The sequence below is a fragment of the Propithecus coquereli genome, unplaced genomic scaffold (assembly GCF_000956105.1).
Source record: "Propithecus coquereli isolate 6110/MARCELLA unplaced genomic scaffold, Pcoq_1.0 Scaffold299, whole genome shotgun sequence".
In the NCBI taxonomy this organism is placed as follows: domain Eukaryota; kingdom Metazoa; phylum Chordata; class Mammalia; order Primates; family Indriidae; genus Propithecus; species Propithecus coquereli.
Window position 1 is genome coordinate 3,892,242 of NW_012148607.1, and position 22,503 is coordinate 3,914,744.

Here is a 22,503-nt window from a genome sequence, read left to right on the forward strand (position 1 = left end):
AGGTCTCAGATCTCTGGGGCTGCCCCAGGCCTGGGGTCTCATGGTATTTGAGACTGGCTTAGTCTTCGGTCAGGCAGGGAGGCTCGGGGTACTTCGAGCCAGGTGAGCTCAGGCAGACCTGGTCCACGGGTTCCTTCAGGGAGGCAAGCACAAAGCACTGGTAGCTCAGGTCCGGAGACAGAGGGCGGTTGTAGAAGCCCCGGTAGCTCTTCTTGTCCCCCAGGGTGAATGTTTCGGGGAGCACGTCCACCTGAGCAGCCACATATGGCTTCAGCCGCTCTGTCTGTCGCCGCCGCCGCCTCTCTGTACCTCCCTGCTCGATGGCTTCCAGAAGCTGGCGGAGCAGAGCACGGGGTCATGCAGGGCCTGAGAACATGCTGTCCCTGGGCCTGCAGCCTGGGACACTGGCTCCCTGGGCTAGATGGAGGCTCATCTCCCGCGTAAGAGCCAGGCCTAGCTCACCACCTTCTGAGAGTGATGGGGACATCACAATGCCACACCTCCCGCCAGAGGAAGGCCTGTGGGTAAGCTGTCCCCATCTTAAACAGAGAGGACTGTTTCCACACTGGCTGTGAGAGCAGGACAGAAGGATTTCAAATATCTGAGGGCCATAGGCTATAAGGCTCATGTAGCCTTCCAAGGCCTCTGCAAAGTCTACCGGGCTTGGGCTTCTCTAGACCTGCAAAGACGTCTCCATGACTTCCTAGCCCAGGGGATTCTCACCAAATACCTCCAGGGAACTCTCCGTAGCCCTCTAGGAGTTCTCTGAACTCTCCCAAGGGGTTCCCCTCAGAGTCCCTCTCTCCAGAGAGGGGGCAGGCTGCCAGCCAGAGCAGCCAGGAGAGGGATTTCAATTTGCGGAGTGAATCTGGAAGAGTCACTTGGGGACTGCTATAGGCGGGGAGGCCACGGCCAACCACTGCGATGGGGCTGCGCTGTCATCAGTGTCCCCATCCCCTCCCCACGCACCTCGTCCAGCTCTAGCTCCTCAGGTGTGCTCCACCTTGGTGCCAGCATGCTCCCGCCCACACGGTCAATGGGCACCACCACAATGTAGAACCACCTGCATGGGCAGAGCAGGAATCAGGACTGCCAGTGGCCTCCAGCCCTACCCTGCCTCCCCACAGGCCTCGTGTGCACACCTGACGAGTGAGGGGTCCTGCACATGGGGCATGGAGAGGGAGAAGCGGCCGTCCTCTATGTAGGCAGAGGCAGGCATTGGCTTGTGTGGCAGGAGGTCAGGGGCCGTGCGGATGGACACGAGGTGCTGCAGTCCCCCTGCGCTGCTGCCACGGTTCATCAGCACAAAAGAGTACTCTGTGTTGGGCTGCAGATCTGCAATCAGCTTCCGCATCGAGTGCCCGTCCACCTCTACACTCTGCCCATTGTACAGAATCTGCAGAAGATGGTGGGAAGCAGTGTGGCAGTGCCTCTGGGTGAGGTTCCCCACCACGGGCCTGGAGGACACAGTGCTCACACACACAACCAGGATCCTGCTCTGCAGACACGCGCACATGTGGGCTGGGAGTGAATGACAGCACACAGCAGGTCCGTGTGTGCTGGACCCGGCTGGCTGTGGTCCTTACCCACCTTGAAGGGTACAGCTGACTTGTAGGAGTCAGGGACCTCCCAGCTGAGCAGCACAGATGTCTTCATTGCAGCTGCCACCCGGAAGTTCTTGGCAAACACTGTGGAGGCATAAGAAGGGGTCAGTTCTGGCTGAGTATTTGGGCTGGAGTAAGTGGGCCAGAAGGGTTCCCAGACAGGATGAGACGGCCAGGGCGTGGGGTTTTAGGGATGGCTGCAGAGTACCAAGCAACCCACTCCCAGCTGGCTTTGAATTGCAGTTCACCTCCCAGGCCCAGACTCTTCCACAGTGAGCACCAAACAGGGTGGGGGAGGCCAGAGAGGCTCTGGAAATACAAGGGTAAAGCTGGAGTTCACAGAAACCCGGTCAGAGCGACCAGAGCTCAGTGGGTTTCAGACACGAGAAGCATGTGGCCACAGACCAGAGCATGGTGGAGCATGCTCATTGAGGTCAGTGGGTAATGCCCCCAAGAGATCAGTGTCACATCAAAGATCAGGAGGTTGCACACCCAAGAATGGTGATGCAGTCAAAAGAGATCAGTAGGTCAAAGTTAGGAGAGATGGGAAGGTCACACAGCAGAGGTCAGTAGGTCAAGGACAGCAAAGGTCAGGGGTCACCCAAGAGCATGGTGCCCATTCACTAGAGATTAGTGGTCACAGTCATGAGAAACTGGAGGGTCACACACCAGAGGCTGGTGGATCACAGTCGCCAGAAGTCAGTGGGTCAAGGAGAGCAGAGCTCCCCAGGCGCAGCCACGCCTGGGCAGGTGCTGCCGTGCCCACAGCACACACCTTGCTCCACCGGCATGGTCCGGGACTGGATGCTGGGGCTGAGTGGGCCGGCGCCTTTGCTGGTCCACGCGCGGACCTTGATGTCATAAGTGGTGTCCGGCTTGAGGCCAGAGAGCGTGAGGCGGGTGTCCACAGTGATGTTCTGCAGCTCCTGCTGGCTGTTGATGTCACGGAACACCACGGTGTAGTTGGTGATGCGCCCGTTCCTCTCCGCCAGCACTGGCGGGTCCCAGGCCAGTTCCGTGGTAGATGTGGTCAGTCCTGTCACATGTAGGTTTTGGGGGAAGCCGCTGGGCAGGTCCTCGGGGGTTGTGATCTCCTTCTCGAACTCCTTGCCTGGGCCAGCACGGTTCTTGGCAGCAAGCCGGAAGATGTAGGTGGCTCCCTTGTGTAGGCCGGTGACCGTGAAGTGTTGGTCGTCCTTTCCAAAATCTATGGTGTTGGGCCGTGCCTCATCGGCTCGGCGGTACTGCAGCCGATAGCCCAGCAGCTCGCCGGGCAGCTCCTTGGGTGGGTGCCACTGCAGCAGCGCAGTGTTCATGGCCGTGGTGCTGACCATCATGGTGGGCTGGCCTGGGACTGAATGACCACGTACTGGGCTCTAGTGCTGCCCTCTCCCCACTGCCCCCCATGGTCTGTCCTGACCCCTCACTCACCTGCCCCTGTAGTCGTAACAATTTTGGGCTTGCTTCGGGCACCATCCCCTTTGGTGGTATAGGCGGCAACAGTAACGGAATAGGTGGTCTCCGGCGTTAGGCCGCTGATGGTGGTTTCCTGAGGGAGAAAGAGGGGCCCATTCCCATCACAGAAGTGCAGGGAGAGGCCAAATCACGTCAGCTGCCTCAGGAGTCTAGCCCATACAGGTCCAGGGGTCATGGGAGGCAGCCAGGCAGGAGGGATGTGGGCCTGGGAGGGCCCTGCCTGTCCCAGGAGTTGCATGCCTGGGGCAGACAGCTCATTCTTCCTTTCAGACAAGAACAAAGGGCCACACTGTTTCCCTCAGTCCCTTGTGCTGTGAATGACATCTCATGAGGTCCCTGCACGCATGCACACACAAGGCACAGAGCCTCGCACGCACCCTGCACCTTGCGCGGCTCTTGGCACACACATGCACACAACCTTCAGCTCCTGTGTAAGCAGGCGCAAGGCCACTTGTAGACACTAGGGCATACATGTGTGCATGCACACACAGCACAGAGCGAGGTGGAGGGGTGGGCTAAGGTACCACCTTACGAGACCCAGTCAGGACCCCACCTGACCCCCATTTAAGTCACTGACTCTGTAGACTTCTGTGCCCTACAATACCTACTGAGACGGGGGTGGGGGGTAAGGCTAAGGAGGACAACAAGGAACCCCAACCCCTAGGGAACTCACTTCCCCATCTCTGCCCAGCGATGCCTAGGAAGTCAGCCAGGGGCTTATTCTCCAGCCTTGGCAGACCTTGCCCATGTACCCATCTCCACCAAAGTCATCATTTCTGGATGTGCAGAGAAACACCACAGGGGGTCAAGCCACACCACACAGAAGAATGGGAAGAGGGAGAGGACCACCATGCAGTAGGAACAGAGCTGTCACCACCAACCCTGGTTTCCCTCCAGCTCTGAGCCTCGGGTGGGGCCACTGCAGCCACCATCAACCCCTCGCAGGCCCCCTCTTGCCCCAGCTGGAGGATCTCCCAGGGGTGGGGCTCCAGAATGCACCAATGCCGGAACCTGGCTCCCTAGACTGCCCTCCCAGCCTGGGCCCTAAAGCAGGTGATTTTTCACTCCAGGGATCAATAAGGTCTAACAATCAGGAATGGATTTAACTCCATCCCTGTCTGGCCGGAGCAGGGGTTGGGCCCTGGTCGATCATGAACATTGGTCTCAAATTGCTGCTCAACAGGCGAGAAGCAGGGATTAGAGGAAATGCCAATTGCTGCTCAGCTCGGTGCTCGCGTCTAAACGCCAATTTTCTCTGGATGTGGCTGGTGTCCTGTGGATCTTGGCAGCACAGGCTGGCAGGAGAGGAGGGAGAAGGGGAGTGTCCCACAAGCCCAGCCTGACCCAGGTCTCGCCCACGCTTGCACACCTGTTACTTACATAGTCCTCGGACTCCTCTGGCCGCCACTGACCGCGGGAGAGGGAGAGAAAGGGAGACAGGATGGTGAAAGCCTCCGGCCTGGAAGGGGTCTGGCCTGGAGGGAACCTGACCCAGGGAGGATAGACGGAGGGCTTGGGCCTATGAAGTGCCCATGAGGGTAGTACCCCAGGACCCCTCCCTGCCTCGCTGAGTACCAACTTTGTGTGCGAGGGCTGAGGAGTGGAGGGGGACCTGGAGGGCAGGCAGCCTGAAGGGAGCGGGCCCACTGAAACCGAGGGACCAGAGAACTCAAAGCAGCTGTGTGAGGGAGAGGCTGCCTGATGTGGGGGCTGGGTTCAACAGCTTGGGCAGAGGGGAGGGAAGACAGCAAGGGCTGAGCAGGGTGACCACACACCCTGGTTTGCCTGGAGCAGTCCTGGCCCGTGCGCATTGTCATGGTATGATTCTTCAGAGCGTCCTACTCTCAAAAATACCCCAGTTGTGACAATAAATTATATAGTCACCCTAGGCATGAGGAGTGTCCCAGAACAGTAAGATCTGTACTGTGGCTGGGGCAGATCAAGGGGTAGGCTGGACCAGCAAGACCATGAAGGCCATGAGTGCCAAGCTTGGAGCCTGGGCCTTGCCCCCTAGGCACAGGGTACTACTACACCTCTATTCCCTCTAGGGGGTGCCTGAGAATCATGGCAGGAAGGAAGTTTGAGAGCGGTCAGTGTTGTGGGCCACTGGTGCATGCAGGTGTGCTAGCTGGAAAGGTGGAAGGACTTAAGTCTCCATTCCTAGGCCCTCTGGCCGTCAGGCACAGCACATGGAGATGGCCCATGGGGCCATCTCTAGGCTGGGGGACCTTGGAGTCCTCCAGCACAATCACCCTCATAGTGCTGGTGTGGCCTCTGCCCACTGGCCTCTGTGCTGGGTGGCATTCCTCCTGTCCTAGGAAACTGTCGTAAAGTCACCGTAAGAAGCATGGAACAGAACGTAAGGGGAGGTTATGGACAGGCCCTGAATGGCCACTTTACAGGGTATGGCTGGGCCCACTTCTGCTTGCCTAGAGGGAAGCCCTGGGCTGTCCAAGCTAGACCTGGGCATGGAGGTTCTCACATGGTATCTCTCTTGTATCAGAGGCAGATCGAGAAAGAGGGAAAAGACAAAGGGTAAAACCAAACGGAGAGAGAGGGGAAAGGAAGGGATGAGAGGAGGGGGAGGAAGGAGAGAGAAGAGAACGAGCTAGACAAGACAAAGGCTATGTGAGGGAGAGAGAGAAACAGAGCCCATGAGAGGAACACAGGCAGATGGGGAGATAGAGTTAGACACCCTCAGAAACAGAGAGGAGGAGGCAGACACAAGAGGAGGAGACAGGTCTGGGTCTGTACTTCTGGGGTGGGGGAAGGGGTATGTTCCATATGGTTGTTTCAGGACTGGTGGGGGCCCTGAGCTGAACAGATGGTGCTGTTGGGTGGAAAAGGATAGGTTGTGGTGTCCTTGACAGGGAAGTGCAGGGGACAGCTGGGCCCTGTGGCCAGGCTGGGGACCAGGCCCCATCTGCTCTCCTACTGGCTTGGAGCAGAATGACCCAGACCCAATGGGGCCACAGGGGCAGGCCTCCACCTTCAGTTGGCCCCCATGGAGCCTGGACTCGAATTTACTCCATCATGGGATGTCTGAGGCTGAGAGCGGTGTCCCCGATCCTTTGGCCCAGCTCCCTTCCAAACCACTTGGGACCAGAAGGGGGCACCTGAAGTGGCTTCTCCGGAACCCTACTGGCCGCAGCTGTGGCCACTGGTCCCCTAAGATAGGAGGGGCTGGAGGGAGCCCATTCCTGGGATGTTTCTGGGTGGGTGTGTTTGCTGAGGCTCCATGAGGAGCCCTCGACCTGCCCAGGAATGCAGGCGGGTGCACATGCCCATCTCCTCCACCCCCTGGTCCCTCAGCACCAGGCAGGCTAGAGGAGGAAGAGGGGACCCTCTGGGCAGAAAGGAATTTTGCTTCTGAGGGCTGAGTCCAGCCAGAGGTGTGGGGCTCCTGTTTGTCTGTGTGGGTGGATCCACCCTTCAGCATAGTATGTAGAACATGGGGAATGTGCACGTACCCCCGCTCCCAGCCCAGGCAGGGGTGACAGGCTGGACGGGGAGGGCATGTGGGTTCCAGTGGGAGTCCAAGTTTTGCCCCCTGGGGGCTGGCTCAGCGCTGGCCCCTGAGGGTCAGTCCCCTGGCCCCAATTCTAGTGGGGAGACCTTGAGAACGGCCACCCAGGTGTGATTCTGCAGCAGTCGTTTGGGAGAGAGCTCACAACAGCAACTGCAGCCCTTTCCCAGGGGTCCAAAGGCTTGGCTTCTTATCCAAGCTCAGCCACCCACTTGCTGGGTAGTTGTGTACCATTCGCATAACCGCCCAATGTTCTAGGTTATTCATGTGAACAGCAAACCAGTGCTCAGAATGCCCCAGGGACTTCATCCCAAGCTCACGGGCACAACCATCATCCCAGGGAAACAGCAGCACACTGGAAGGGTTGAGGCTGGCTGGTAGGCCTCGCCCTACATCAGGGGCTAAGCCATCCCCCTGGGGGCCAGGAGCAGAGCAACACCCTGCCTGGCAATTCACAGAGCTCTACCAATGGCCCAGTCAGGGGTTAGACTGCCTAGGAGTGTCCTCCTGCCTCCGATTGCGGGAGGAGTGGATGCCAGCCCAGCACTGTCTAGAAGGAAGGCACGTCTCAAAAGTCCAGCCTAACCACTACCGTGAACGTGCCTCCTGCAAACCACAAAGGCTGAAGCCTCGGAATGGGTGGCAATAGGGGCTGGGGTCTGTGGAGACTGAGTTCCTCAGTGTGAGTGCTGGTGGCTGAGCCAAAGGTGACTGCCAGGCTAGGACTGCCACCAGGGCAGATGGGGCTAGTGGAGTGTGGGCTACACAGCTTGGGCAAACCTAAGACAGAAGAGGGAGTGTTCCCGGGACCTGGCCCTAACGGCCGGATCTAGTGCACCCCACCCTGATGAGGAAGGCATCTCTGGTCTCATAACCAAGGAAAGGCAGTCACAGCACCTCTGAAGGTACGCAGGGAGGGGAGACACCTGGGCCCCAAAGAGGAAGCAGTGCGTGCTGTTTTCTGTTCAACCTTCCACCCCACCACCATCCAATGGCGCACCTGGGCCTCAGCCAACATGACGTCCTGGATGACAGGTGGGCCACGGGGCTCACCATTCTCCAGCCGCACATAGGTGACCTGGTAGCCGCGGATCTGGCCATGCTGCTTGCTGGGGACAGGCAGCTTCCAGGAGACGTGCACAGCAGTGGAGTTTAGCGGCTCCACTTCCACCTTCCGTGGTGGCCCGCTAGGCACTGGGGGCCAAGTAGAGAAGGGAGTCAGGCCCGGTGGTGTCAATCCTGGCTCAGGCGGGCACTGCAAACTTGAGGGCCCTGCCTCTATACCCCATGCCCCCAGGAAAGGCCCCGACACAGTTTCCTTAGATCATCTGTCCCTGCTGAGGAACATGGAAGGCAGACCCTCTGCCTGCCCCGGGGAAGAGCCCAGGACTGGCCCTGCCCACACCCCTCTGGCCCAAGACTACCTCACTTGGTGGGGAAGGCAAATGGGGGGTGGAGGTGGGGCACTAGGCCTCTGACCACCCCAAAGTCAGCACAACCTGTCCTAACTTCTCCTAGGCCCCCAAATCATGCCAATGTCCAGCCAAGGTGGAGTCTTGCTGATTCTACTTCGCGTATCTTTTGTACCAATCTTCCAGTCTCGACCTCTCAAGTCTTAGGGTGAGGCTGCTGCTTCTGTCATAGCCTTTTAAGGCTCTGGCTGCCTTGGAGACAGCCCCAAAGACTGAGTTTTGGGCATTGGCTGTCCCACAAACTATCTCCCCAGTCTGGGCCATTAAGCTGCATCACAAAGATGAGTCCACCCGGGCTGGTGGGAGGCCCTGGGGTGTGTGTGGGGTGCTGTCCCAGGCAGAGTGCCCCCCAACCCTGTGGTGCCACCGCCTACCGTCCTCATCGGTGCGCACCAGCACCGGGCTGCTCTCGGGGCCGGGGCCCACATCTGTGTGTGCCCGCACCCACACCCGGTACTCCGTCCACTTCTCCAGGCCCACCAGGTCCCAGCTGGAGTGCTCGCGGCTGATGCCATCCACCACATGCCGCACGCGGTCCTCGCCGTCCACTGCCTCGTAGGCCACGGAATACTGGGTGATAACGCCGTTGCGGCTGTCGGCCGGCGGCGGGACCCAACTTACCCGGACCGTGGTGGAGCCCGCACTCACACATGTCACCTTCTGGGGAGGGGCGGAGGGGGCTGGGGAAGACAAATGGGGGGAAGCAGGCAGATGGAGGGTGGGGATCACAGGCATGGCGACTGAGTCACAGTGGATTGGAGACTCACCCAGGCAGGCTACCCCTTGAGTGCTGAAATGGCCATCCCAGGGTCCCCTCTAGGCAGCTGCTACCACTGATGCCAGACGGCCCGACTCCCTTTGGACTACAGGCCTCCCTCTCTCTCCTCTCTCTCTCATAGTGTCTCACACCCACATTCGGCGTCACACAGACACTGCCCCAGTGTCACACAATGTCTGACATGTACATCTCTCACACACTGTCACACAGTGTGTCAGTGTCTCACTGTCACTGTCTCACAGTGTCTTACACTCACACTGTGTCACATACGTCTCACAGCATCATATACAGAGTGTCTCACACACAGCGTCTCATACACAGCATCACACACGCGAAGTTCTGACAGCGTCTCTCACATACGAGGTCTCCCCCACATATGTGCTGTCTCGCACAAAACACACATGGCACAAAACAACACACACAAGCATGTGGCCACCCCACTGCCAGCCACCCACGGCTCGTCACACACACAACCACAGAGGGAGAACCGCTCCATGCCGCTGTACCCATAGCTCTGCCCTCGAAGAATGGTTCCAGTGGCTCCTTGAATGTAAGGCTGCCTTGGCCTGTGCCTGCCTGGACAGGGTCTCCGTGCCTGAGCCACAGGTAGCCACAGACTGGAGGCCAGACTTGAAGGAGGCCAAGGCCCCTGGGGTGTAGGGAGTGCTCAACGGAGGTGCTCTCACTGAGCAAGCTCCCTGGGGGTGAGGAGGCAGGCGTGTGACATTTCCAGACTCCATGTCCACTGAGGCCTCGGCTGCACCACACAGGATTCCTCTCCATCTCAAGTTCTGCCGCCACCCGTTATCCGGCTGATTTGCTGGCCAAGAGCCCCGCATCTCCAGGGCTTTTTCCTCCCTGCACAGCTGTGGCCACACCCTGGATACTGCCACTACTGAGAACGGGCCTCTCTCCGGGACCGTGGCCTCCCACCTCCCCTCACAGACCCACCATTCTGGCTCAGTAGCTGCAGGCCCCTGGTACTGCACCTGCTCACCAGCCCCTGGGGACCCCGTCCATCAACCTCGTCCTTCCCACCCTCCATAGTCAGTTTCCACAGGCCACCATCCCACCATGCTGTCACCAACATCCCAGCCTCCCTCACCTCCTGATCTCTGCGTGCTGCTGCAGGCCCACGCCAAGCCCTGGATGAACTCAAACCTCCACAGCTGGCATCCTATGAACACATTCTCAGAGGCCTCACCTGGGCCTCCGTGCTGCCTGCTGCTCTCTGTCCTCTGCACACTTGCTCTGCCACAGCACAGGGCACCTGGCCCTCCCCCTCCACCAACCCAGGCTTCCAGCTCCCTTTGTCTCCCTCCTCTCAGCACATGACCCCGTCTCCTGCTCTGTAGAGAAAACCGAGCCTTTCAACAGCAGCAACCTCCATTTCTTGCTACCACGCCCCCATCCTACCTGCAGCTGCACCAATTCTCTCCTTTCCGCCCACAGGAAGACGGTGGAGCCACCTGTCCAAGGCCAGTCTACCACCACCTGTGTTCTGCCCCTCCCCCACTTCCCCAGGCCCCAGTAGTTATTAATCCTTCTCTTTCCCATGGTGCCTTGTTTTTCCTGCTAACTCTTTCCAACAGCTTTCAAACATGCTCAAGATTTTCCCACCTTCAGCCCCACAGCCCCTTCCATCTACAGTGGCCCCTTCCCTCACAGCTAAACTTCTTGGCCACGTCTGAGCTTGCTGCCTCTGCTTCCCCACCACTGCGCATGCCTCGCAGAACTCTGATCCTCTAGCACACACCAGCACTGCTCCGGGCCGCTCCCACCTCACCAGATCCACCGGGGCTCTGCTTCTTGAAACTTCCTTCCAACCTCTAAGATGCTCCCCCTCCCCTGATTTCCTCCCATCTCCAGTCTTCTTTTCAGAGTCCTGCACCTCCTGCCCTGGATGCCAGCAGCCCGCCAAACAGCACCACACGGGTGACACAGCCTCTTGAACTTGGGTGTCTGACACCAAGTGTGCTCTTCACATCTGCCTCTGCCCCATTTCCTATCCTGGGGCGGCGCACTCTTCTCCCAGGTTGAACACACCAGAAACAAGATTCATCTTTGCTCCCCTCTCTCCCAGGCCCCATTCCCACTCCATCACCAAGTCCAGACCAGCGTTGACCCAGACGGCTCTCAAACCCTCCACCACCACTCATTCTCTCCTGAGCCACCACCTTTTGTCTAGACTGCTGCAAAGACTCCTAACTGGTCTCCTGCTTCCTCGTGGGCTGCCCTCACTGAGGGCACTGAGCAGCCAGAGCCAGCCCTCCAGCCTTCTCTCTGTCCCTAAGGCCCTGCCCACTGTGGGGCTCTGGCGATGGCTTGGCCTTGACCACAGCCACGCGCCCTCCAGTTCAGGGCCCCTGGACCTGCAGACTTCTGCCCGAGGCCGGTGTGTTGCCTGCTCCTGCTCATTTTCCCAGTTGGTTCCCACCCTTCCTTCAGGCCTCCCCAAGGCAGCCCTCTTTGACCCCTCAGCCTGGAGGAGGTTCCTGTCTCATCATCTCTCCACCCTGTTCATCTTTTCCATTGACTTTACACAAACGTCATTAAAAGCTTGTTTAGGGCTTGGCATGGTTGCTCACACCTATAACCCTGGCACTCTGGGAGGCTGAGGCAGGAGGACTGCTTGAAGCCAGGAGTTTGAGACCAGCCTGAATAAAAAATAGAAAAAATTAGCTGGGCGCAGTGGCACGTGCCTGTAGTTCCAGCTACTCGGGAGGCTGATGCAGGAGAATCACCTGAGCCCAGGAGTTTGAGGTTGCATTAAGCTGTGACTGTGATGACACCACTGCACTCTAGCCAGGGCAACGGAGCAAGACTCTTGTCTCCAAAGAAAAAAAGTTTGCTTGGGTAATTATAGGTGTAACATTGGTATCTGTCTGCCCACTCAGCTGCAGGATCCCCATGGGCAGAGGCCATGTCCACTGGTCATGCTGCCAGCCCTGCACTGAGAGTAGGGCCTGGCCCCCCACAGGGGCACAGCAGGTGCTTCTAGAATAAATCCATGAACACAAGGTTGCACACAGCCTCTTGACATCACTGGTAGGTACATACAGTCCCACGTCATCAGATCCCATGGTGCCACCTAGCCAGTCACACCACAGCCACATCACCACACAGAACCTCACAGGCAGTGGCGCACTGTGGTTGTGTGATCACAGGTCACCTAGCATCGCCCACAGTCACATACACTCTCAGTCTGCCATCTGGAGGGCTACAGAGATTCAAAGACACAGTCACAGGGTCAGGCCAGAGTCACTCACACAGACACAGTCACAGGGGCCCCACCCGAGATCCACTAGCATGCACACACGGGCGCTGTGCAGCCAGGTGATCAGGTGTGGGCACACACCCGCTCACAGGTAGTGCCACACACATAGTCACAGCATCAGAGCCTCGGTGACACAGCAGCACAATGCCATATGGCATTCACACAAATGGCCTCACAGACACCCCCCACAGGGACATGGGGTCCCACATGCAGACACTTGGGTAGGCTCAGTCACACGATCATATTCTCACAGACCTGTCCCCAAGTGCAGGTGGCTTAGGGTGACTGCATGGCTCACAGGTGATTCTCATGGAGGGGGTATGAGGAAGGGAACACGGGTGACGGGGAAGATGAGATGCAAGGCTACAGGGAGGGGAAACGGCCGTCAAAGCAGGTCGAGGAGATGGCGGGCCCATCACTATGGATGGCCCAGTTGGCCACTGTGACAGCGCAGGGGGCAATGGAGGACAGGGACAAGTCACAGACAGAACTCACCTGGGCAGGGTGGGGCGTGGGAGCAGGAGGCTGGGCAGGGAGCAGGGAGTAGCAGCCGCCTGGACACAGACTGGGGGTACTTACCTGGCCCTCTCTTGGGGTCCGGACCCAGAGCCCAGACCAGAGTCCAGCCCAGGGCCCGGCAGACCTGACCACCCACCTGGTTAAGGAGAAAGGGTGTGGAGGGGGTGGTGTGTGTGTGTGTGTGTGTGTGTGTCCCAGCCCAGATGTAACATGCAGTGGCCTCAGGAGATACTTACTGGACTGTGCCGTGCGGGCCTCAATGGTGGGGGTGAAGACGCCCACCCCCAAATCTGAGCGGGCAGCCAGCTGAAAGTGGTACAGTGTGTCGGGCTTCAGGTCCTCTAGAGTGTAGGAGGAGGTGGGGTCGAAGGTCACCTTGTGCTGGAAGAGCAGGGAGCACTCACTCATGGACCGCTCTGACCTCAAAAGTCACTCATAGGTTGTTCCCCAATGTGATGCCTCCAGACCCTCCAAAGCTCAGGACCGGCTCCACACTACAAGGCCATGTGGCCCACACCACAGGTGCCTCATGGGAACCACCTGGGACACATGGGGGGAGCTTCAGGGCTCTGCCGGTCATGTGAGTCATAGAGCCTGGGAGCCCTAAGGCCAACCCTGGGACTCTATGCCCAGCACAGGGTGATGAAAGGTACAGAAGCATACAGGCCGTGTGAGGCATGAAGCCTCAAGGAGAAACCCTAGAGGCTGTGCCCACACAAGCCACAGAATCCAGAAAAGCCGGCCTGGGTGAGCCCGTCACAGACCCTCAGGACCCAGGAGGCCCCTCCACCCTACCCTGCCTCGTGGCTCACCTGCTGGCCTTCATCCTCTGCTGCCCAGTACACCAGCTCATACTTGATGATCCGCTCCTGCGGGGGCAGCAGCCACGAGAGCTGGATCCTGGTGTCTGACTCGGCCTCGGCCTGGAAGTCCGCGGGCTGTGCAGGCACTGCAACACCCCCATGCCAGGCACCGTCAGCCTCGCCAAGGGCCCAGGGCAGGGGCACCCAGGGAGAAAGGCAAAGAAAGGCAGCCTCTCACCCTCACACATCCACAGAACCTCTACTGAGGCGTGAATACAGAGCACAGAGCATGTGCAGCCAGCGCACCCCACCTACCTCCCTGCTGCGTCTTGACCTGGATGGTGGGGCTGGGCGGGCCATCGCCCACGGCAGTGAAAGCGAGCACACGCAGGCTGTAGGTAATGCCAGGCAGCAGGCTGCCCACGGTGGTGAGGAGCCCTGCGTCTGTGTTGTGCTTGTGCCAGGCACTCAGGGGGCGGCGGGAGTCTGGGGTGTAGTAGACGCGGTAGCCCCGCACCAGGCCGTTGGGCTCCTCGGGTGGCTCCCACTGCACCAGCATGGTGCTGGCGCTCAGCATGCGTGCCTGCACACGGCGTGGTGGGCTGGAGGGCGCCTGCTCCCCCGTGCGCGCCCGCACCGCCTCACTGGGTGGCCCTCGCCCAATGCTGTTCACCGCCAACACGCGGAAGGCATACTCCGAGAAAGGGCTAAGGCCACCGATGCTGTAGCGGGTGGTGGCCACACCATCCACCTCCTGGAAGGGGCCCTCTGTGCCTGCTGCACGGTACTGGATGCCATAGTAGGACACAGGCTCCGAGTTCCCAGAGTCCCAGGTCAGGGTGACACTGGTGGCAGTCGTCTCTGTCACCACAAGATCAATTGGAGGCTTTGGCAGAGCTGGGGAAAGAACATAAGACTCAGGACTGCCCGAGGTCGAGACCCCAGGAGCCAGCCCTACCCTTGAGGACCACCCAAGGTCACCAGGTATGGTCATCAGAGTGTGGCTGACACCAACAGCCCATTAAAGAATGGCCTGAAAAGCTTATGGTGACCTCTGAGGACACCCTAGTGGGGGACAGTGGCCAAGCCTGTCCAGGCCCCTGGGGCCTTGGGGCATTTAGATATGTATATACATCACTTCTAGGACTCACTGGGTCCTCCTACCAGCCCACATGACTCATCTAACAGACAGACCTAGAGGTGACATGGCCTTTAAGGTCCCATGGGGATGGAATGTACCCAGGCTGGGTAGCAGGTATCTGCCTGTGCAGCTCATAGCCTGCCTGTGCCCACCTGGTGGCGAGTATGTGTGATGGGGCATGGGAGGGGAAGATGCTTCTTAAGGAACTGGCCCTGGGATCCGGCGTTTTAGGAGTGGTGGGGCTCCTGGCCCCACAGACCCTGTGGCTCAGCTCAAACTGAAGTGGAGAAATCCTGGATGCACAGACAATCATTCAACAAATAATTAGCAAGCATACACTAAGTGCCAGGCACTGCACTGGGGCCAGGGCCGCAATGCCACATGATCACATTTCTGCTATCATGGAGTGTATATCTCAGTTCAAGAGAGAATCAACAAACGAGGTGAAAATAATCATGATCCCGGCACGTGCAAGGACAGCAGGAAGCAGGGTGCTGAGATGGAGAAGAATCCAGGGAATCTCCTTAGATGGGGTAGTCAGGGAAGGAAAGCCTCAGAGAGCCAAGGCCTGGACGGGACATGGAGCCAGCGACGGGAGGGGCCGGCAAAGAGCGAGGTGAACAGAACAGCGTGTGTCCGTGCAGCTGGGCATGCTGAGGGCAGGAGGCGAGTGGCCCTGGGAGGCCACAGCAGGAAGTCACTGAAAGGTGTTTTTCCCTTTCTTAAAAAGGGAGTAACACGGTCCTCACCCACATTTTAAAAAGATCGCTCAAGTTGCAGCATGGAGGGTGAATCAGAAGCAGGTGAGAGTGACAGCAGGGAGACCAGGAAGGACTCAGTTACATATATGTTACATACATATGACATACGTGGGCCTGTCCCCAGGGCCTGGGGAAAAGAACCCACTTCTTCCCCTTGGCTACTATTTTAACCACATCCTTCTTGCTGGGAGGCTGTTAAACCGAGAGTCTGGCACTATGTAGTAGTTGAGGGGGTGGGCTGTGGATTCAGACCACCCAGGGTTCAAGGCCTTCCTCTGTCATGTACTTCTGTGTGACCTGGACAAACGATATAGCTTCTCTGTGTCTTGGCTCCCTCATTTGTAACATGGGCATAACAAGAGCATCTATCTTGCTTATGACACAAAGACCAAACAAAATAAACTGTGCCTACTAGCACATTGTCTACCACCGAGGAACTCAATACATGGTAGCTATTATCATTAGGGCCACTATGAATAGAAACCCCTCTGTCCCTCCAAGGGCTGGCAGGACCCCAGGCTGGGGCACCTAGGAGAGGGCAGCAATCTGTCAGCCATGCCTGTGCCCACAGCAGCCAGCTCATGCTCACCTGCCATGAGCCCTAGGATTTCCTGGAGTCCTCTGCAACAGGGAGGACACAGGCTCCGTAAGCACCTGTCACACTCACCTTTCACTGTGACCTGGGCTGTGGCCTCGATCATGCCCAGTGAGGAGATGGCCACACAGGTGTAGTTGGCAGAACGCATGACATTGCTGAGCTCCAGCACGTTGCGGCCGACTGGCATCTCGTCCTCCTTGGTGAGCTCCTCGGCCCCCATCATCCACTTCACGTAGGGCATGGGTGCGCCCACTGCCACGCACGTCAGATTCACACTGCCGCCAGGCATCACCTCCTGGCTGCTGGGAGGGATGGAGAAACGAGGAGCCACGCGGCGCACTGCGGGAGGAGGGAGAGAGGAACTCACAGGCCGGGCAGGACATGCAGTGCACAAAAGGGCAGGGGCGCCTCATCCAGGAGGCCCTTCTAGTCAGAGCCAAACCCACACTCAGAGATAGGACGGGTGGCATCCCTGGGCCCCCGCTGGCCATCTCCCACCCCACTTTGGGGCTAGAAGTAGCCCCCACACTCAGGGATTGTCTGGAATACAATGTCTTACACAATGAGAGATCTTACAACCAAGCTCCCATTTTATAGCCTAGGAAACTGAGAGGCCCAGAAGTCTCTCCTGTCTGCCCAGGGTCACACAGGGATTCAGCACAAGGTCCAGGCCTGGTCAGGACCACAACCCAGGCTGTCTTTCAGTGCCCACCCATGTGTGCTCCTGACCGATCCCCCAGGTCTCCCGGGGCACCAGTGACAGAAATCCAGGCTCTAGGGCAGAGGTCCTCGGAGCAGGGCTGGGGCAGGGGCGCTGCAATGGTCAGTCTAGGAGTGACATAGCCACCTTCTCTGGAGTCACTGCCTCCACCTCCAGGCTGGGGCCCAAGGCTAAGACATAAGGAAAATGGCATAACCATCTGCTGGGGCCTCAGCCATGTTCAAGGCACAGCCTGGGAGCCAAAGAGGAGGGGCTGCCCTCAGGAGGGCTGGGCAGGGGCCAGGGGGCGGGCGGGCCAGGGTCACGTGGTCCGCGGGCAGGATGGGCATGACGATGGTAGTAACATGATGAGGGCGCTGAACAGACGGCTTTCTGCGCCAGTGAGCAAGGGTCTTAAGGGGGAGGGTGGCTGTGCCTGGCCACGACCTCCTGCCTTGGACGACCCTGGCCAGAAGCCGTTCTGGACTTCTCAGCCCCGGGTACAGCCTAGAACCAACCCCCCTCTGAAGTTGCAAGCTTGGCACAGGCATAGAAGCATGCAGAGGGAGGGAAGGCAGATAAGACCTAGCCACGGGCAGGCATGCTTGGAGTGCAGACAGGGCGTGCAGGTGGTGGACAGAGGCTGGGGTGTGTCCTACATGGGCACCCTTGCACACAGGGCTGGATAAGCCAGGCATCAAGGCTAAGGTACCCAAGGGTACTACTGAAGGCACTGGTCTCTAAGGACCCTTGCTGGGGAGGCCAGGCATGCAGAGGACCACGGCAACACATCAGGAACACCCCCACTATGGTGCTCACGCAGCCCCAAATCACAGAATCAGAGCTGGATGCAACTGCAGAGACTACCCGGTCCAACCTCTGATCTCCCTGTATAGGGGTCAAAAACAAGGCTCAGAGATAAGACATTCAGCAAGTCACCAGGTCCTGTTAATGCTGCTGCCTATTATATCTTTCAAACCCTTGTATTTCTCTCCAAACACATGGCAACTACCACCACCAAAGTCCAAACCACCACATCTTTCCCTGGGCCACCAGAGTGGGTTTTTCACAGGTCCTCTGCCCTCTGCCTCCACTCCCATTACAGAGCCTTCCACAAATAGCTGGTACAAACCTCATCACACCACTTCCCTGCTTAACAGGCTCCCACATGACTCCCCAGTGGCACCTGAGCCCAGCCTACAAGACCCTCCTTTCCTTAGCACTTGCTCCACAGCCTGCCTCACTCCAGGTCCTCCAGACAGAACCCAAACGCTGGCAGGCTCTGAAGCAGGTCAGGCATGATTGGTGCCATGGGCTGGATCTGTGTCCCCAGACTCACTTGGGGTATCAGAGTATCTTGTGGAGATCCAGTGTTCTGCCTTCTAGAATCAACATCCTCATTTTCTTTAGGGGAATCACTTCTAGCCCCACTCTTGGTATGGGGAGGGTGTGTGTGTGACCCAGATATGGCTAACAAGAAACAGCCTTCAGACTTTTGCAAAAACTACTAGAAAAGCAACCTTCCCTCTCTACTAGGATAGCTAAGCTTCAAGGGGCTGAGGACCACTTTTCCCAACACACAGGATAAGCTGTTTGAGAACAAAGGCCTCGAGAGGAGAGCTAAGGACAAAGACAGACGAATGCCTGGCCAAACTGGTCAAATACCTGCATCTAGCCCTGCCCAATACCAAAGCTACTTCTACATTTTTTATTCCTGTAATACAAGAGTTTCTTTGTTTTGCTTACGCTAGTATGAGTGGGTTTCTGTCATCTGTTCTAATGCCAGGATTCTACACTGATGATGACAGCATGTCACAGACATAGTAGTTCTCATGCAGAGAACAGGTAGATTCTGGGGGCATGGCTGGTAAGTGCCCCATGGCAACAAAGGACTCTCTGAGCACTCCCACCATATGGCACAAGGGGAGGCCAGGAGGCTCAGACAGGACCGCTGCCCAGCCTGGTGGCGTGGGCACTCCCTGGCTCCTGAGATGGGCCTGGGGTGCAGGGGATGGGCAGACAGGCACAGACAGGAAGGTCTGTTTGCAGGCCAGGCCCAGGCCTGCCAAGAAAAGGAGGGGCCCAGCACAGAGGAGCAGCCTTAACTGACCAGATCTCTCCTGTCCTCTCAGTCAATGGGTGCCTTACCTCCTCCTCATTCATGGACATCAAAACAGGTTCAAGGAAGGGAAATAATTCTTAAGCACCTACCAGGTCCTTCAGGAACTAACACTAAGAATAGTTTTTATTTTTCCCCTCCTCGATGTGGGAGGCAGGGAAAATTCTAGGGGATAGGGATGAGTGTGAGAGGTCAGATGTGACCCTTAGGGTCATCTGAAACACCAGGCACTGACCCCGAGCCCAGAGGCTCACAGGTGTACCGCGTTCACCCTTTCACAAGGACACAGGGCTTCAGCCACATGCAAAGAATCCTGGAGCTCAGTTTCCTGCAGCTCAGACTTATCTTCTCCATGATGTGAGGGAGTCAGGGTACATCTATAGAGGAAGGGTGGGTGAAAGAGAGGCAAGGGACAACCTCCTGGTACTCTGAGCGCCAACAGGGCCCCGTGTCCTAGACGTGCCTGGACAGCACCCACCTCCAGCCACGTATAGGCAGCAGTGGCTGGTGCCTCTCTGCAGCAGCCCCAACCATCCTCCTCCCGCTGCTATAGGCACAAGGCCTCCAAAAGCGGCAGCACTCGCTCTGGTCTCAGTCTATTGACAGAAGCAACAGCAGGGAAGGAAAAACTAGAGCTGGGAAAAATGCACTTAGGGTCTAATCTCGGGCTCCAACAATGCTGGTCTATTACCGTTCCCCGTGCATCCTTAGTGCTGACATTTTACAGACAATTTCCAAAACAGGGCCCTGCCATTTCTGGATTATATTTCAGCTGTAACTTTTAAGTCTAATTATTTGCGCTGACAACCCCCTATAATAGGGCGGTGCAGCACCCAGAGGCATCAGCATTCAATGGAGTGACAGCCTAATCGCAGGGGGAGGCAGCCCCGCAATCTGCATTCACTCCCGGAAATTTCTCTGATGAAAATAACACAACATTAAGGAGGGGATGAGGGGCAGGATCCACTGTATCAAGATAAAATAACTCTTTAATAAATAACCTTGTGGCTGCCGCAGAGCAGTAATTAAATGCCGGCGCACCAGGCACACAGTTTTAAGTAAAGCTGGAAAAATGTAAGATGCAATTATCAGCACCAAACAAATTACCAGCCCGGCAAATCCCCCCGGAATATTTAGAAACTCATTTCTGCCTTCCTGTTAAATATTTGTGTATGTGCTCATTTTTGGTGGGACCACAGGATAGAGGTGGGGTGGGGGAAGAGAAGGGACAAGGGACCAGGCGGGTGGGGGAAGGGGTGTGAGGGGAGCAGCTGCGGGTTGGGCTGTCTCTGCTGATGACTGTTTTCTGGACCCTGGCAGATGCGCCTGGTCAGCGAAATGGTGTAACTGAAATACCCCAGAGCTCAGGAGTGCATATGGATGAATGCTCAGGCTGGTATGTGAGCCCTGGCTGCAGCCCTCCTCCTGCCTGGCTCCCTCTCCCTCTTGGAAGAAACTCAAGCCACAGAAGATGAAGCAGAGGGAACCAGGTAGCCTGGGCCTGCTCCCTGGGGCTCAGTCTGTCCTAAGCTTATGCCCTGAATCCCCAAAGCCCAGTGGACAGGTGAGTCTCCTCTGACCACTCGGGCCATGTGATACATGAATGATCGCTAGCTCTAGGTGCAGGCCCCAGCTGCAGGCCCCAGCTTTGGGGGTGGCGGTGTGGCTCCAAGGTTGAGGCTGAAAACCAAGTCCCAATGGGACTGCTTTGGAACCGGCTTGAGGGAATTCTCCAGGAAGCCCTTCCCAATCTGCAGCTGAGCCAGGGGCCACTTCTAGGCTCCCACATGGGCCTTGTTAAGTTGCAGTTGACTGTTCAGTCATTCCAGGTATAAGTAACTGGGGTCTGAATTCCCAGCACTGGGCTATGGAATGTGAGCTGGCTGGCAGGCCAAGTGAACTCTACCCTCAGAAAGACCTGGGAGCTGGCTGGGAGGCTCAGGCAGAGGGGCCAGGGGCAGGTAGGAAGACTTTAATTTAGATTTGACTGGAGAGGGGAAAGGCAACAGTGTAGGAGACATCCTCAGTGGGCGAAGATGACACCACTCACCGTGGTGCCATGGACACCAAGCTCCTTGAGGCAGACCAGAGCTGGTTACCCCATTTATCCCTGGTGGGGACTCAGGGGGCCTCTGGGACAGGGCAGATACTGCAAGACTTCTGTCCTGTGCTGCAGGATCTGGAGGGGACAGCCCACTCTAGATTAGTCTTCTCCCTTAATCGTCCGGTGGTTTTGGCTGAGCTTGGGCAAACATGGTCTCTAAATGATGGGGGTTGCCCCACAGGCGCACAGAAAGTACTACAGCTCTTACACTTCTCTCTGACTACAGCTCCCCAACCACTCCTGAGCTCCACCTGGAACAGATAGCTGGCCTGGCCCGGGCACAAAGGTGGGGTGCAGTTTCATGCCATGCACCATGCCTGCCCAACCACCCCTGCAGGGAAGCCCGGCTATGTGGACATGCAGACACGTTGGTGCGTCAGGAACCCAAGCAGCAGAAACATGCAGGGCAGAGGGGCCTGCCCACCCACCCCTGGTCCTGCCTGCCCACCAGCCCAAACAACAAAGACTGGCGGGCAGGCATGGCTGGAGCGAGCCTGAGGGAGCTGACCAAGCCCGCTGGTCCCTACTGACGGGCGCATCCCATCGACGGGCGAACTGTAGATGGATAAGAAGTGAAAAGGACCAACCTTCTCGCTGATCTGAGAGATGAGAGTTTGGGTTGATGGCAGAGTGCGATGAGGATGAGGAGGGAATAAAAAAAAGACAAGGAGAAACACAGAGAGAGTAAAAACAGGCCAACCTTCATCTGCCCACACAGCACGGAGACGAGACAAGACTCTTGTGCCCCCTCGCACACACACGTGCACACAGGTGCACATGGACCACGCCGCTCACAAAAGACTCAGGACTCATGGAGGACACAGTGGACAGGGTTGGGGCCCGCCGGCAGGTGCCAGGAAGGCCAAGGGCAGGACTAGGAGGGGTGGAAGTGGGGCAAAGGCAGGCCCCCATGCCTCACACGCACCCCATGGCTCAGACAGACCCGGTGGACTGGGCTCTGGGGTCAGGGCTCACCCAGCCCACAAACCCACCAAGGTACATGAGCCACTAGAACCCCACCACCTTGAGGAAGCCCCACGCTGTACAACACAGTGTGAGGAGCACATCTGGACACCTGTGGGAGAAAGCCCAGGAGGCATCAACCTCATTTTAGACGTTATGGCCCAACAGCCAGGTCCCTATAGAAAAGGGGGAAGGTTGGGGGTTCTGGTGCAGGTAGGCCACACTCCGCCAAGGGCAGGCTCCACCCTGGCCCCAGTGGCTGTACACCCTGAAAGCTGTGGATGGAAGGAGAGAATGAGTCACTCAGGGAGGGATTCAGATGGTGACAGAGAAAGAGGCTAGCCCACCCAGCCTGCCTGGGCCTGCTAGACTGTGGGTGGAGCTGCAGGCAACTGTGAACAAAGTCAGATGAAACTGGATGACGCATCCCCCCACAGTGCTGTGCGGACAGCCACAGTGGCTGCTGACTGTCAAGTGCCCCCCCGTGCCCGTCACCTGCTGGTGCTTTACATGTACCGTTCCATCAAACACCGCTGCTGCATGGCCTCAGAGAGGCAGTGGGAGCCCTGAGAATCTTGGGGACAGAGGAAGGATGTGAGGTAGACACTGAAGCCAAGTTTGATGAGGAGATGAGGCCTCGGGGCCAGTGGATGCAGAGGGAG

General features: G+C 57.7%; 1 protein-coding gene across 2 annotated transcripts in view; it reads right to left on the reverse strand.

Annotated features, from left to right (window-relative positions):
- Positions 1-22,503, reverse strand: part of PTPRF (protein tyrosine phosphatase, receptor type, F) — an 84,351-nt gene that overhangs the window by 15,313 nt on the left and 46,535 nt on the right. Inside the window, exons 8-20 of one of the 2 annotated variants that reach the window (XM_012648985.1) lie at positions 16,025-16,294; positions 13,771-14,352; positions 13,465-13,601; positions 12,889-13,033; positions 8,453-8,758; positions 7,607-7,800; positions 4,461-4,487; positions 3,036-3,153; positions 2,380-2,958; positions 1,591-1,688; positions 1,143-1,396; positions 970-1,063; positions 119-334 (exon numbers count right to left, since the gene is read on the reverse strand). In XM_012648985.1, the coding sequence (XP_012504439.1) occupies positions 119-334; positions 970-1,063; positions 1,143-1,396; positions 1,591-1,688; positions 2,380-2,958; positions 3,036-3,153; positions 4,461-4,487; positions 7,607-7,800; positions 8,453-8,758; positions 12,889-13,033; positions 13,465-13,601; positions 13,771-14,352; positions 16,025-16,294 (3,020 nt within the window). The remainder of the gene's footprint in view (positions 1-118; positions 335-969; positions 1,064-1,142; positions 1,397-1,590; positions 1,689-2,379; positions 2,959-3,035; positions 3,154-4,460; positions 4,488-7,606; positions 7,801-8,452; positions 8,759-12,888; positions 13,034-13,464; positions 13,602-13,770; positions 14,353-16,024; positions 16,295-22,503) is intronic. The other variant, XM_012648984.1, reaches the window with a different exon arrangement.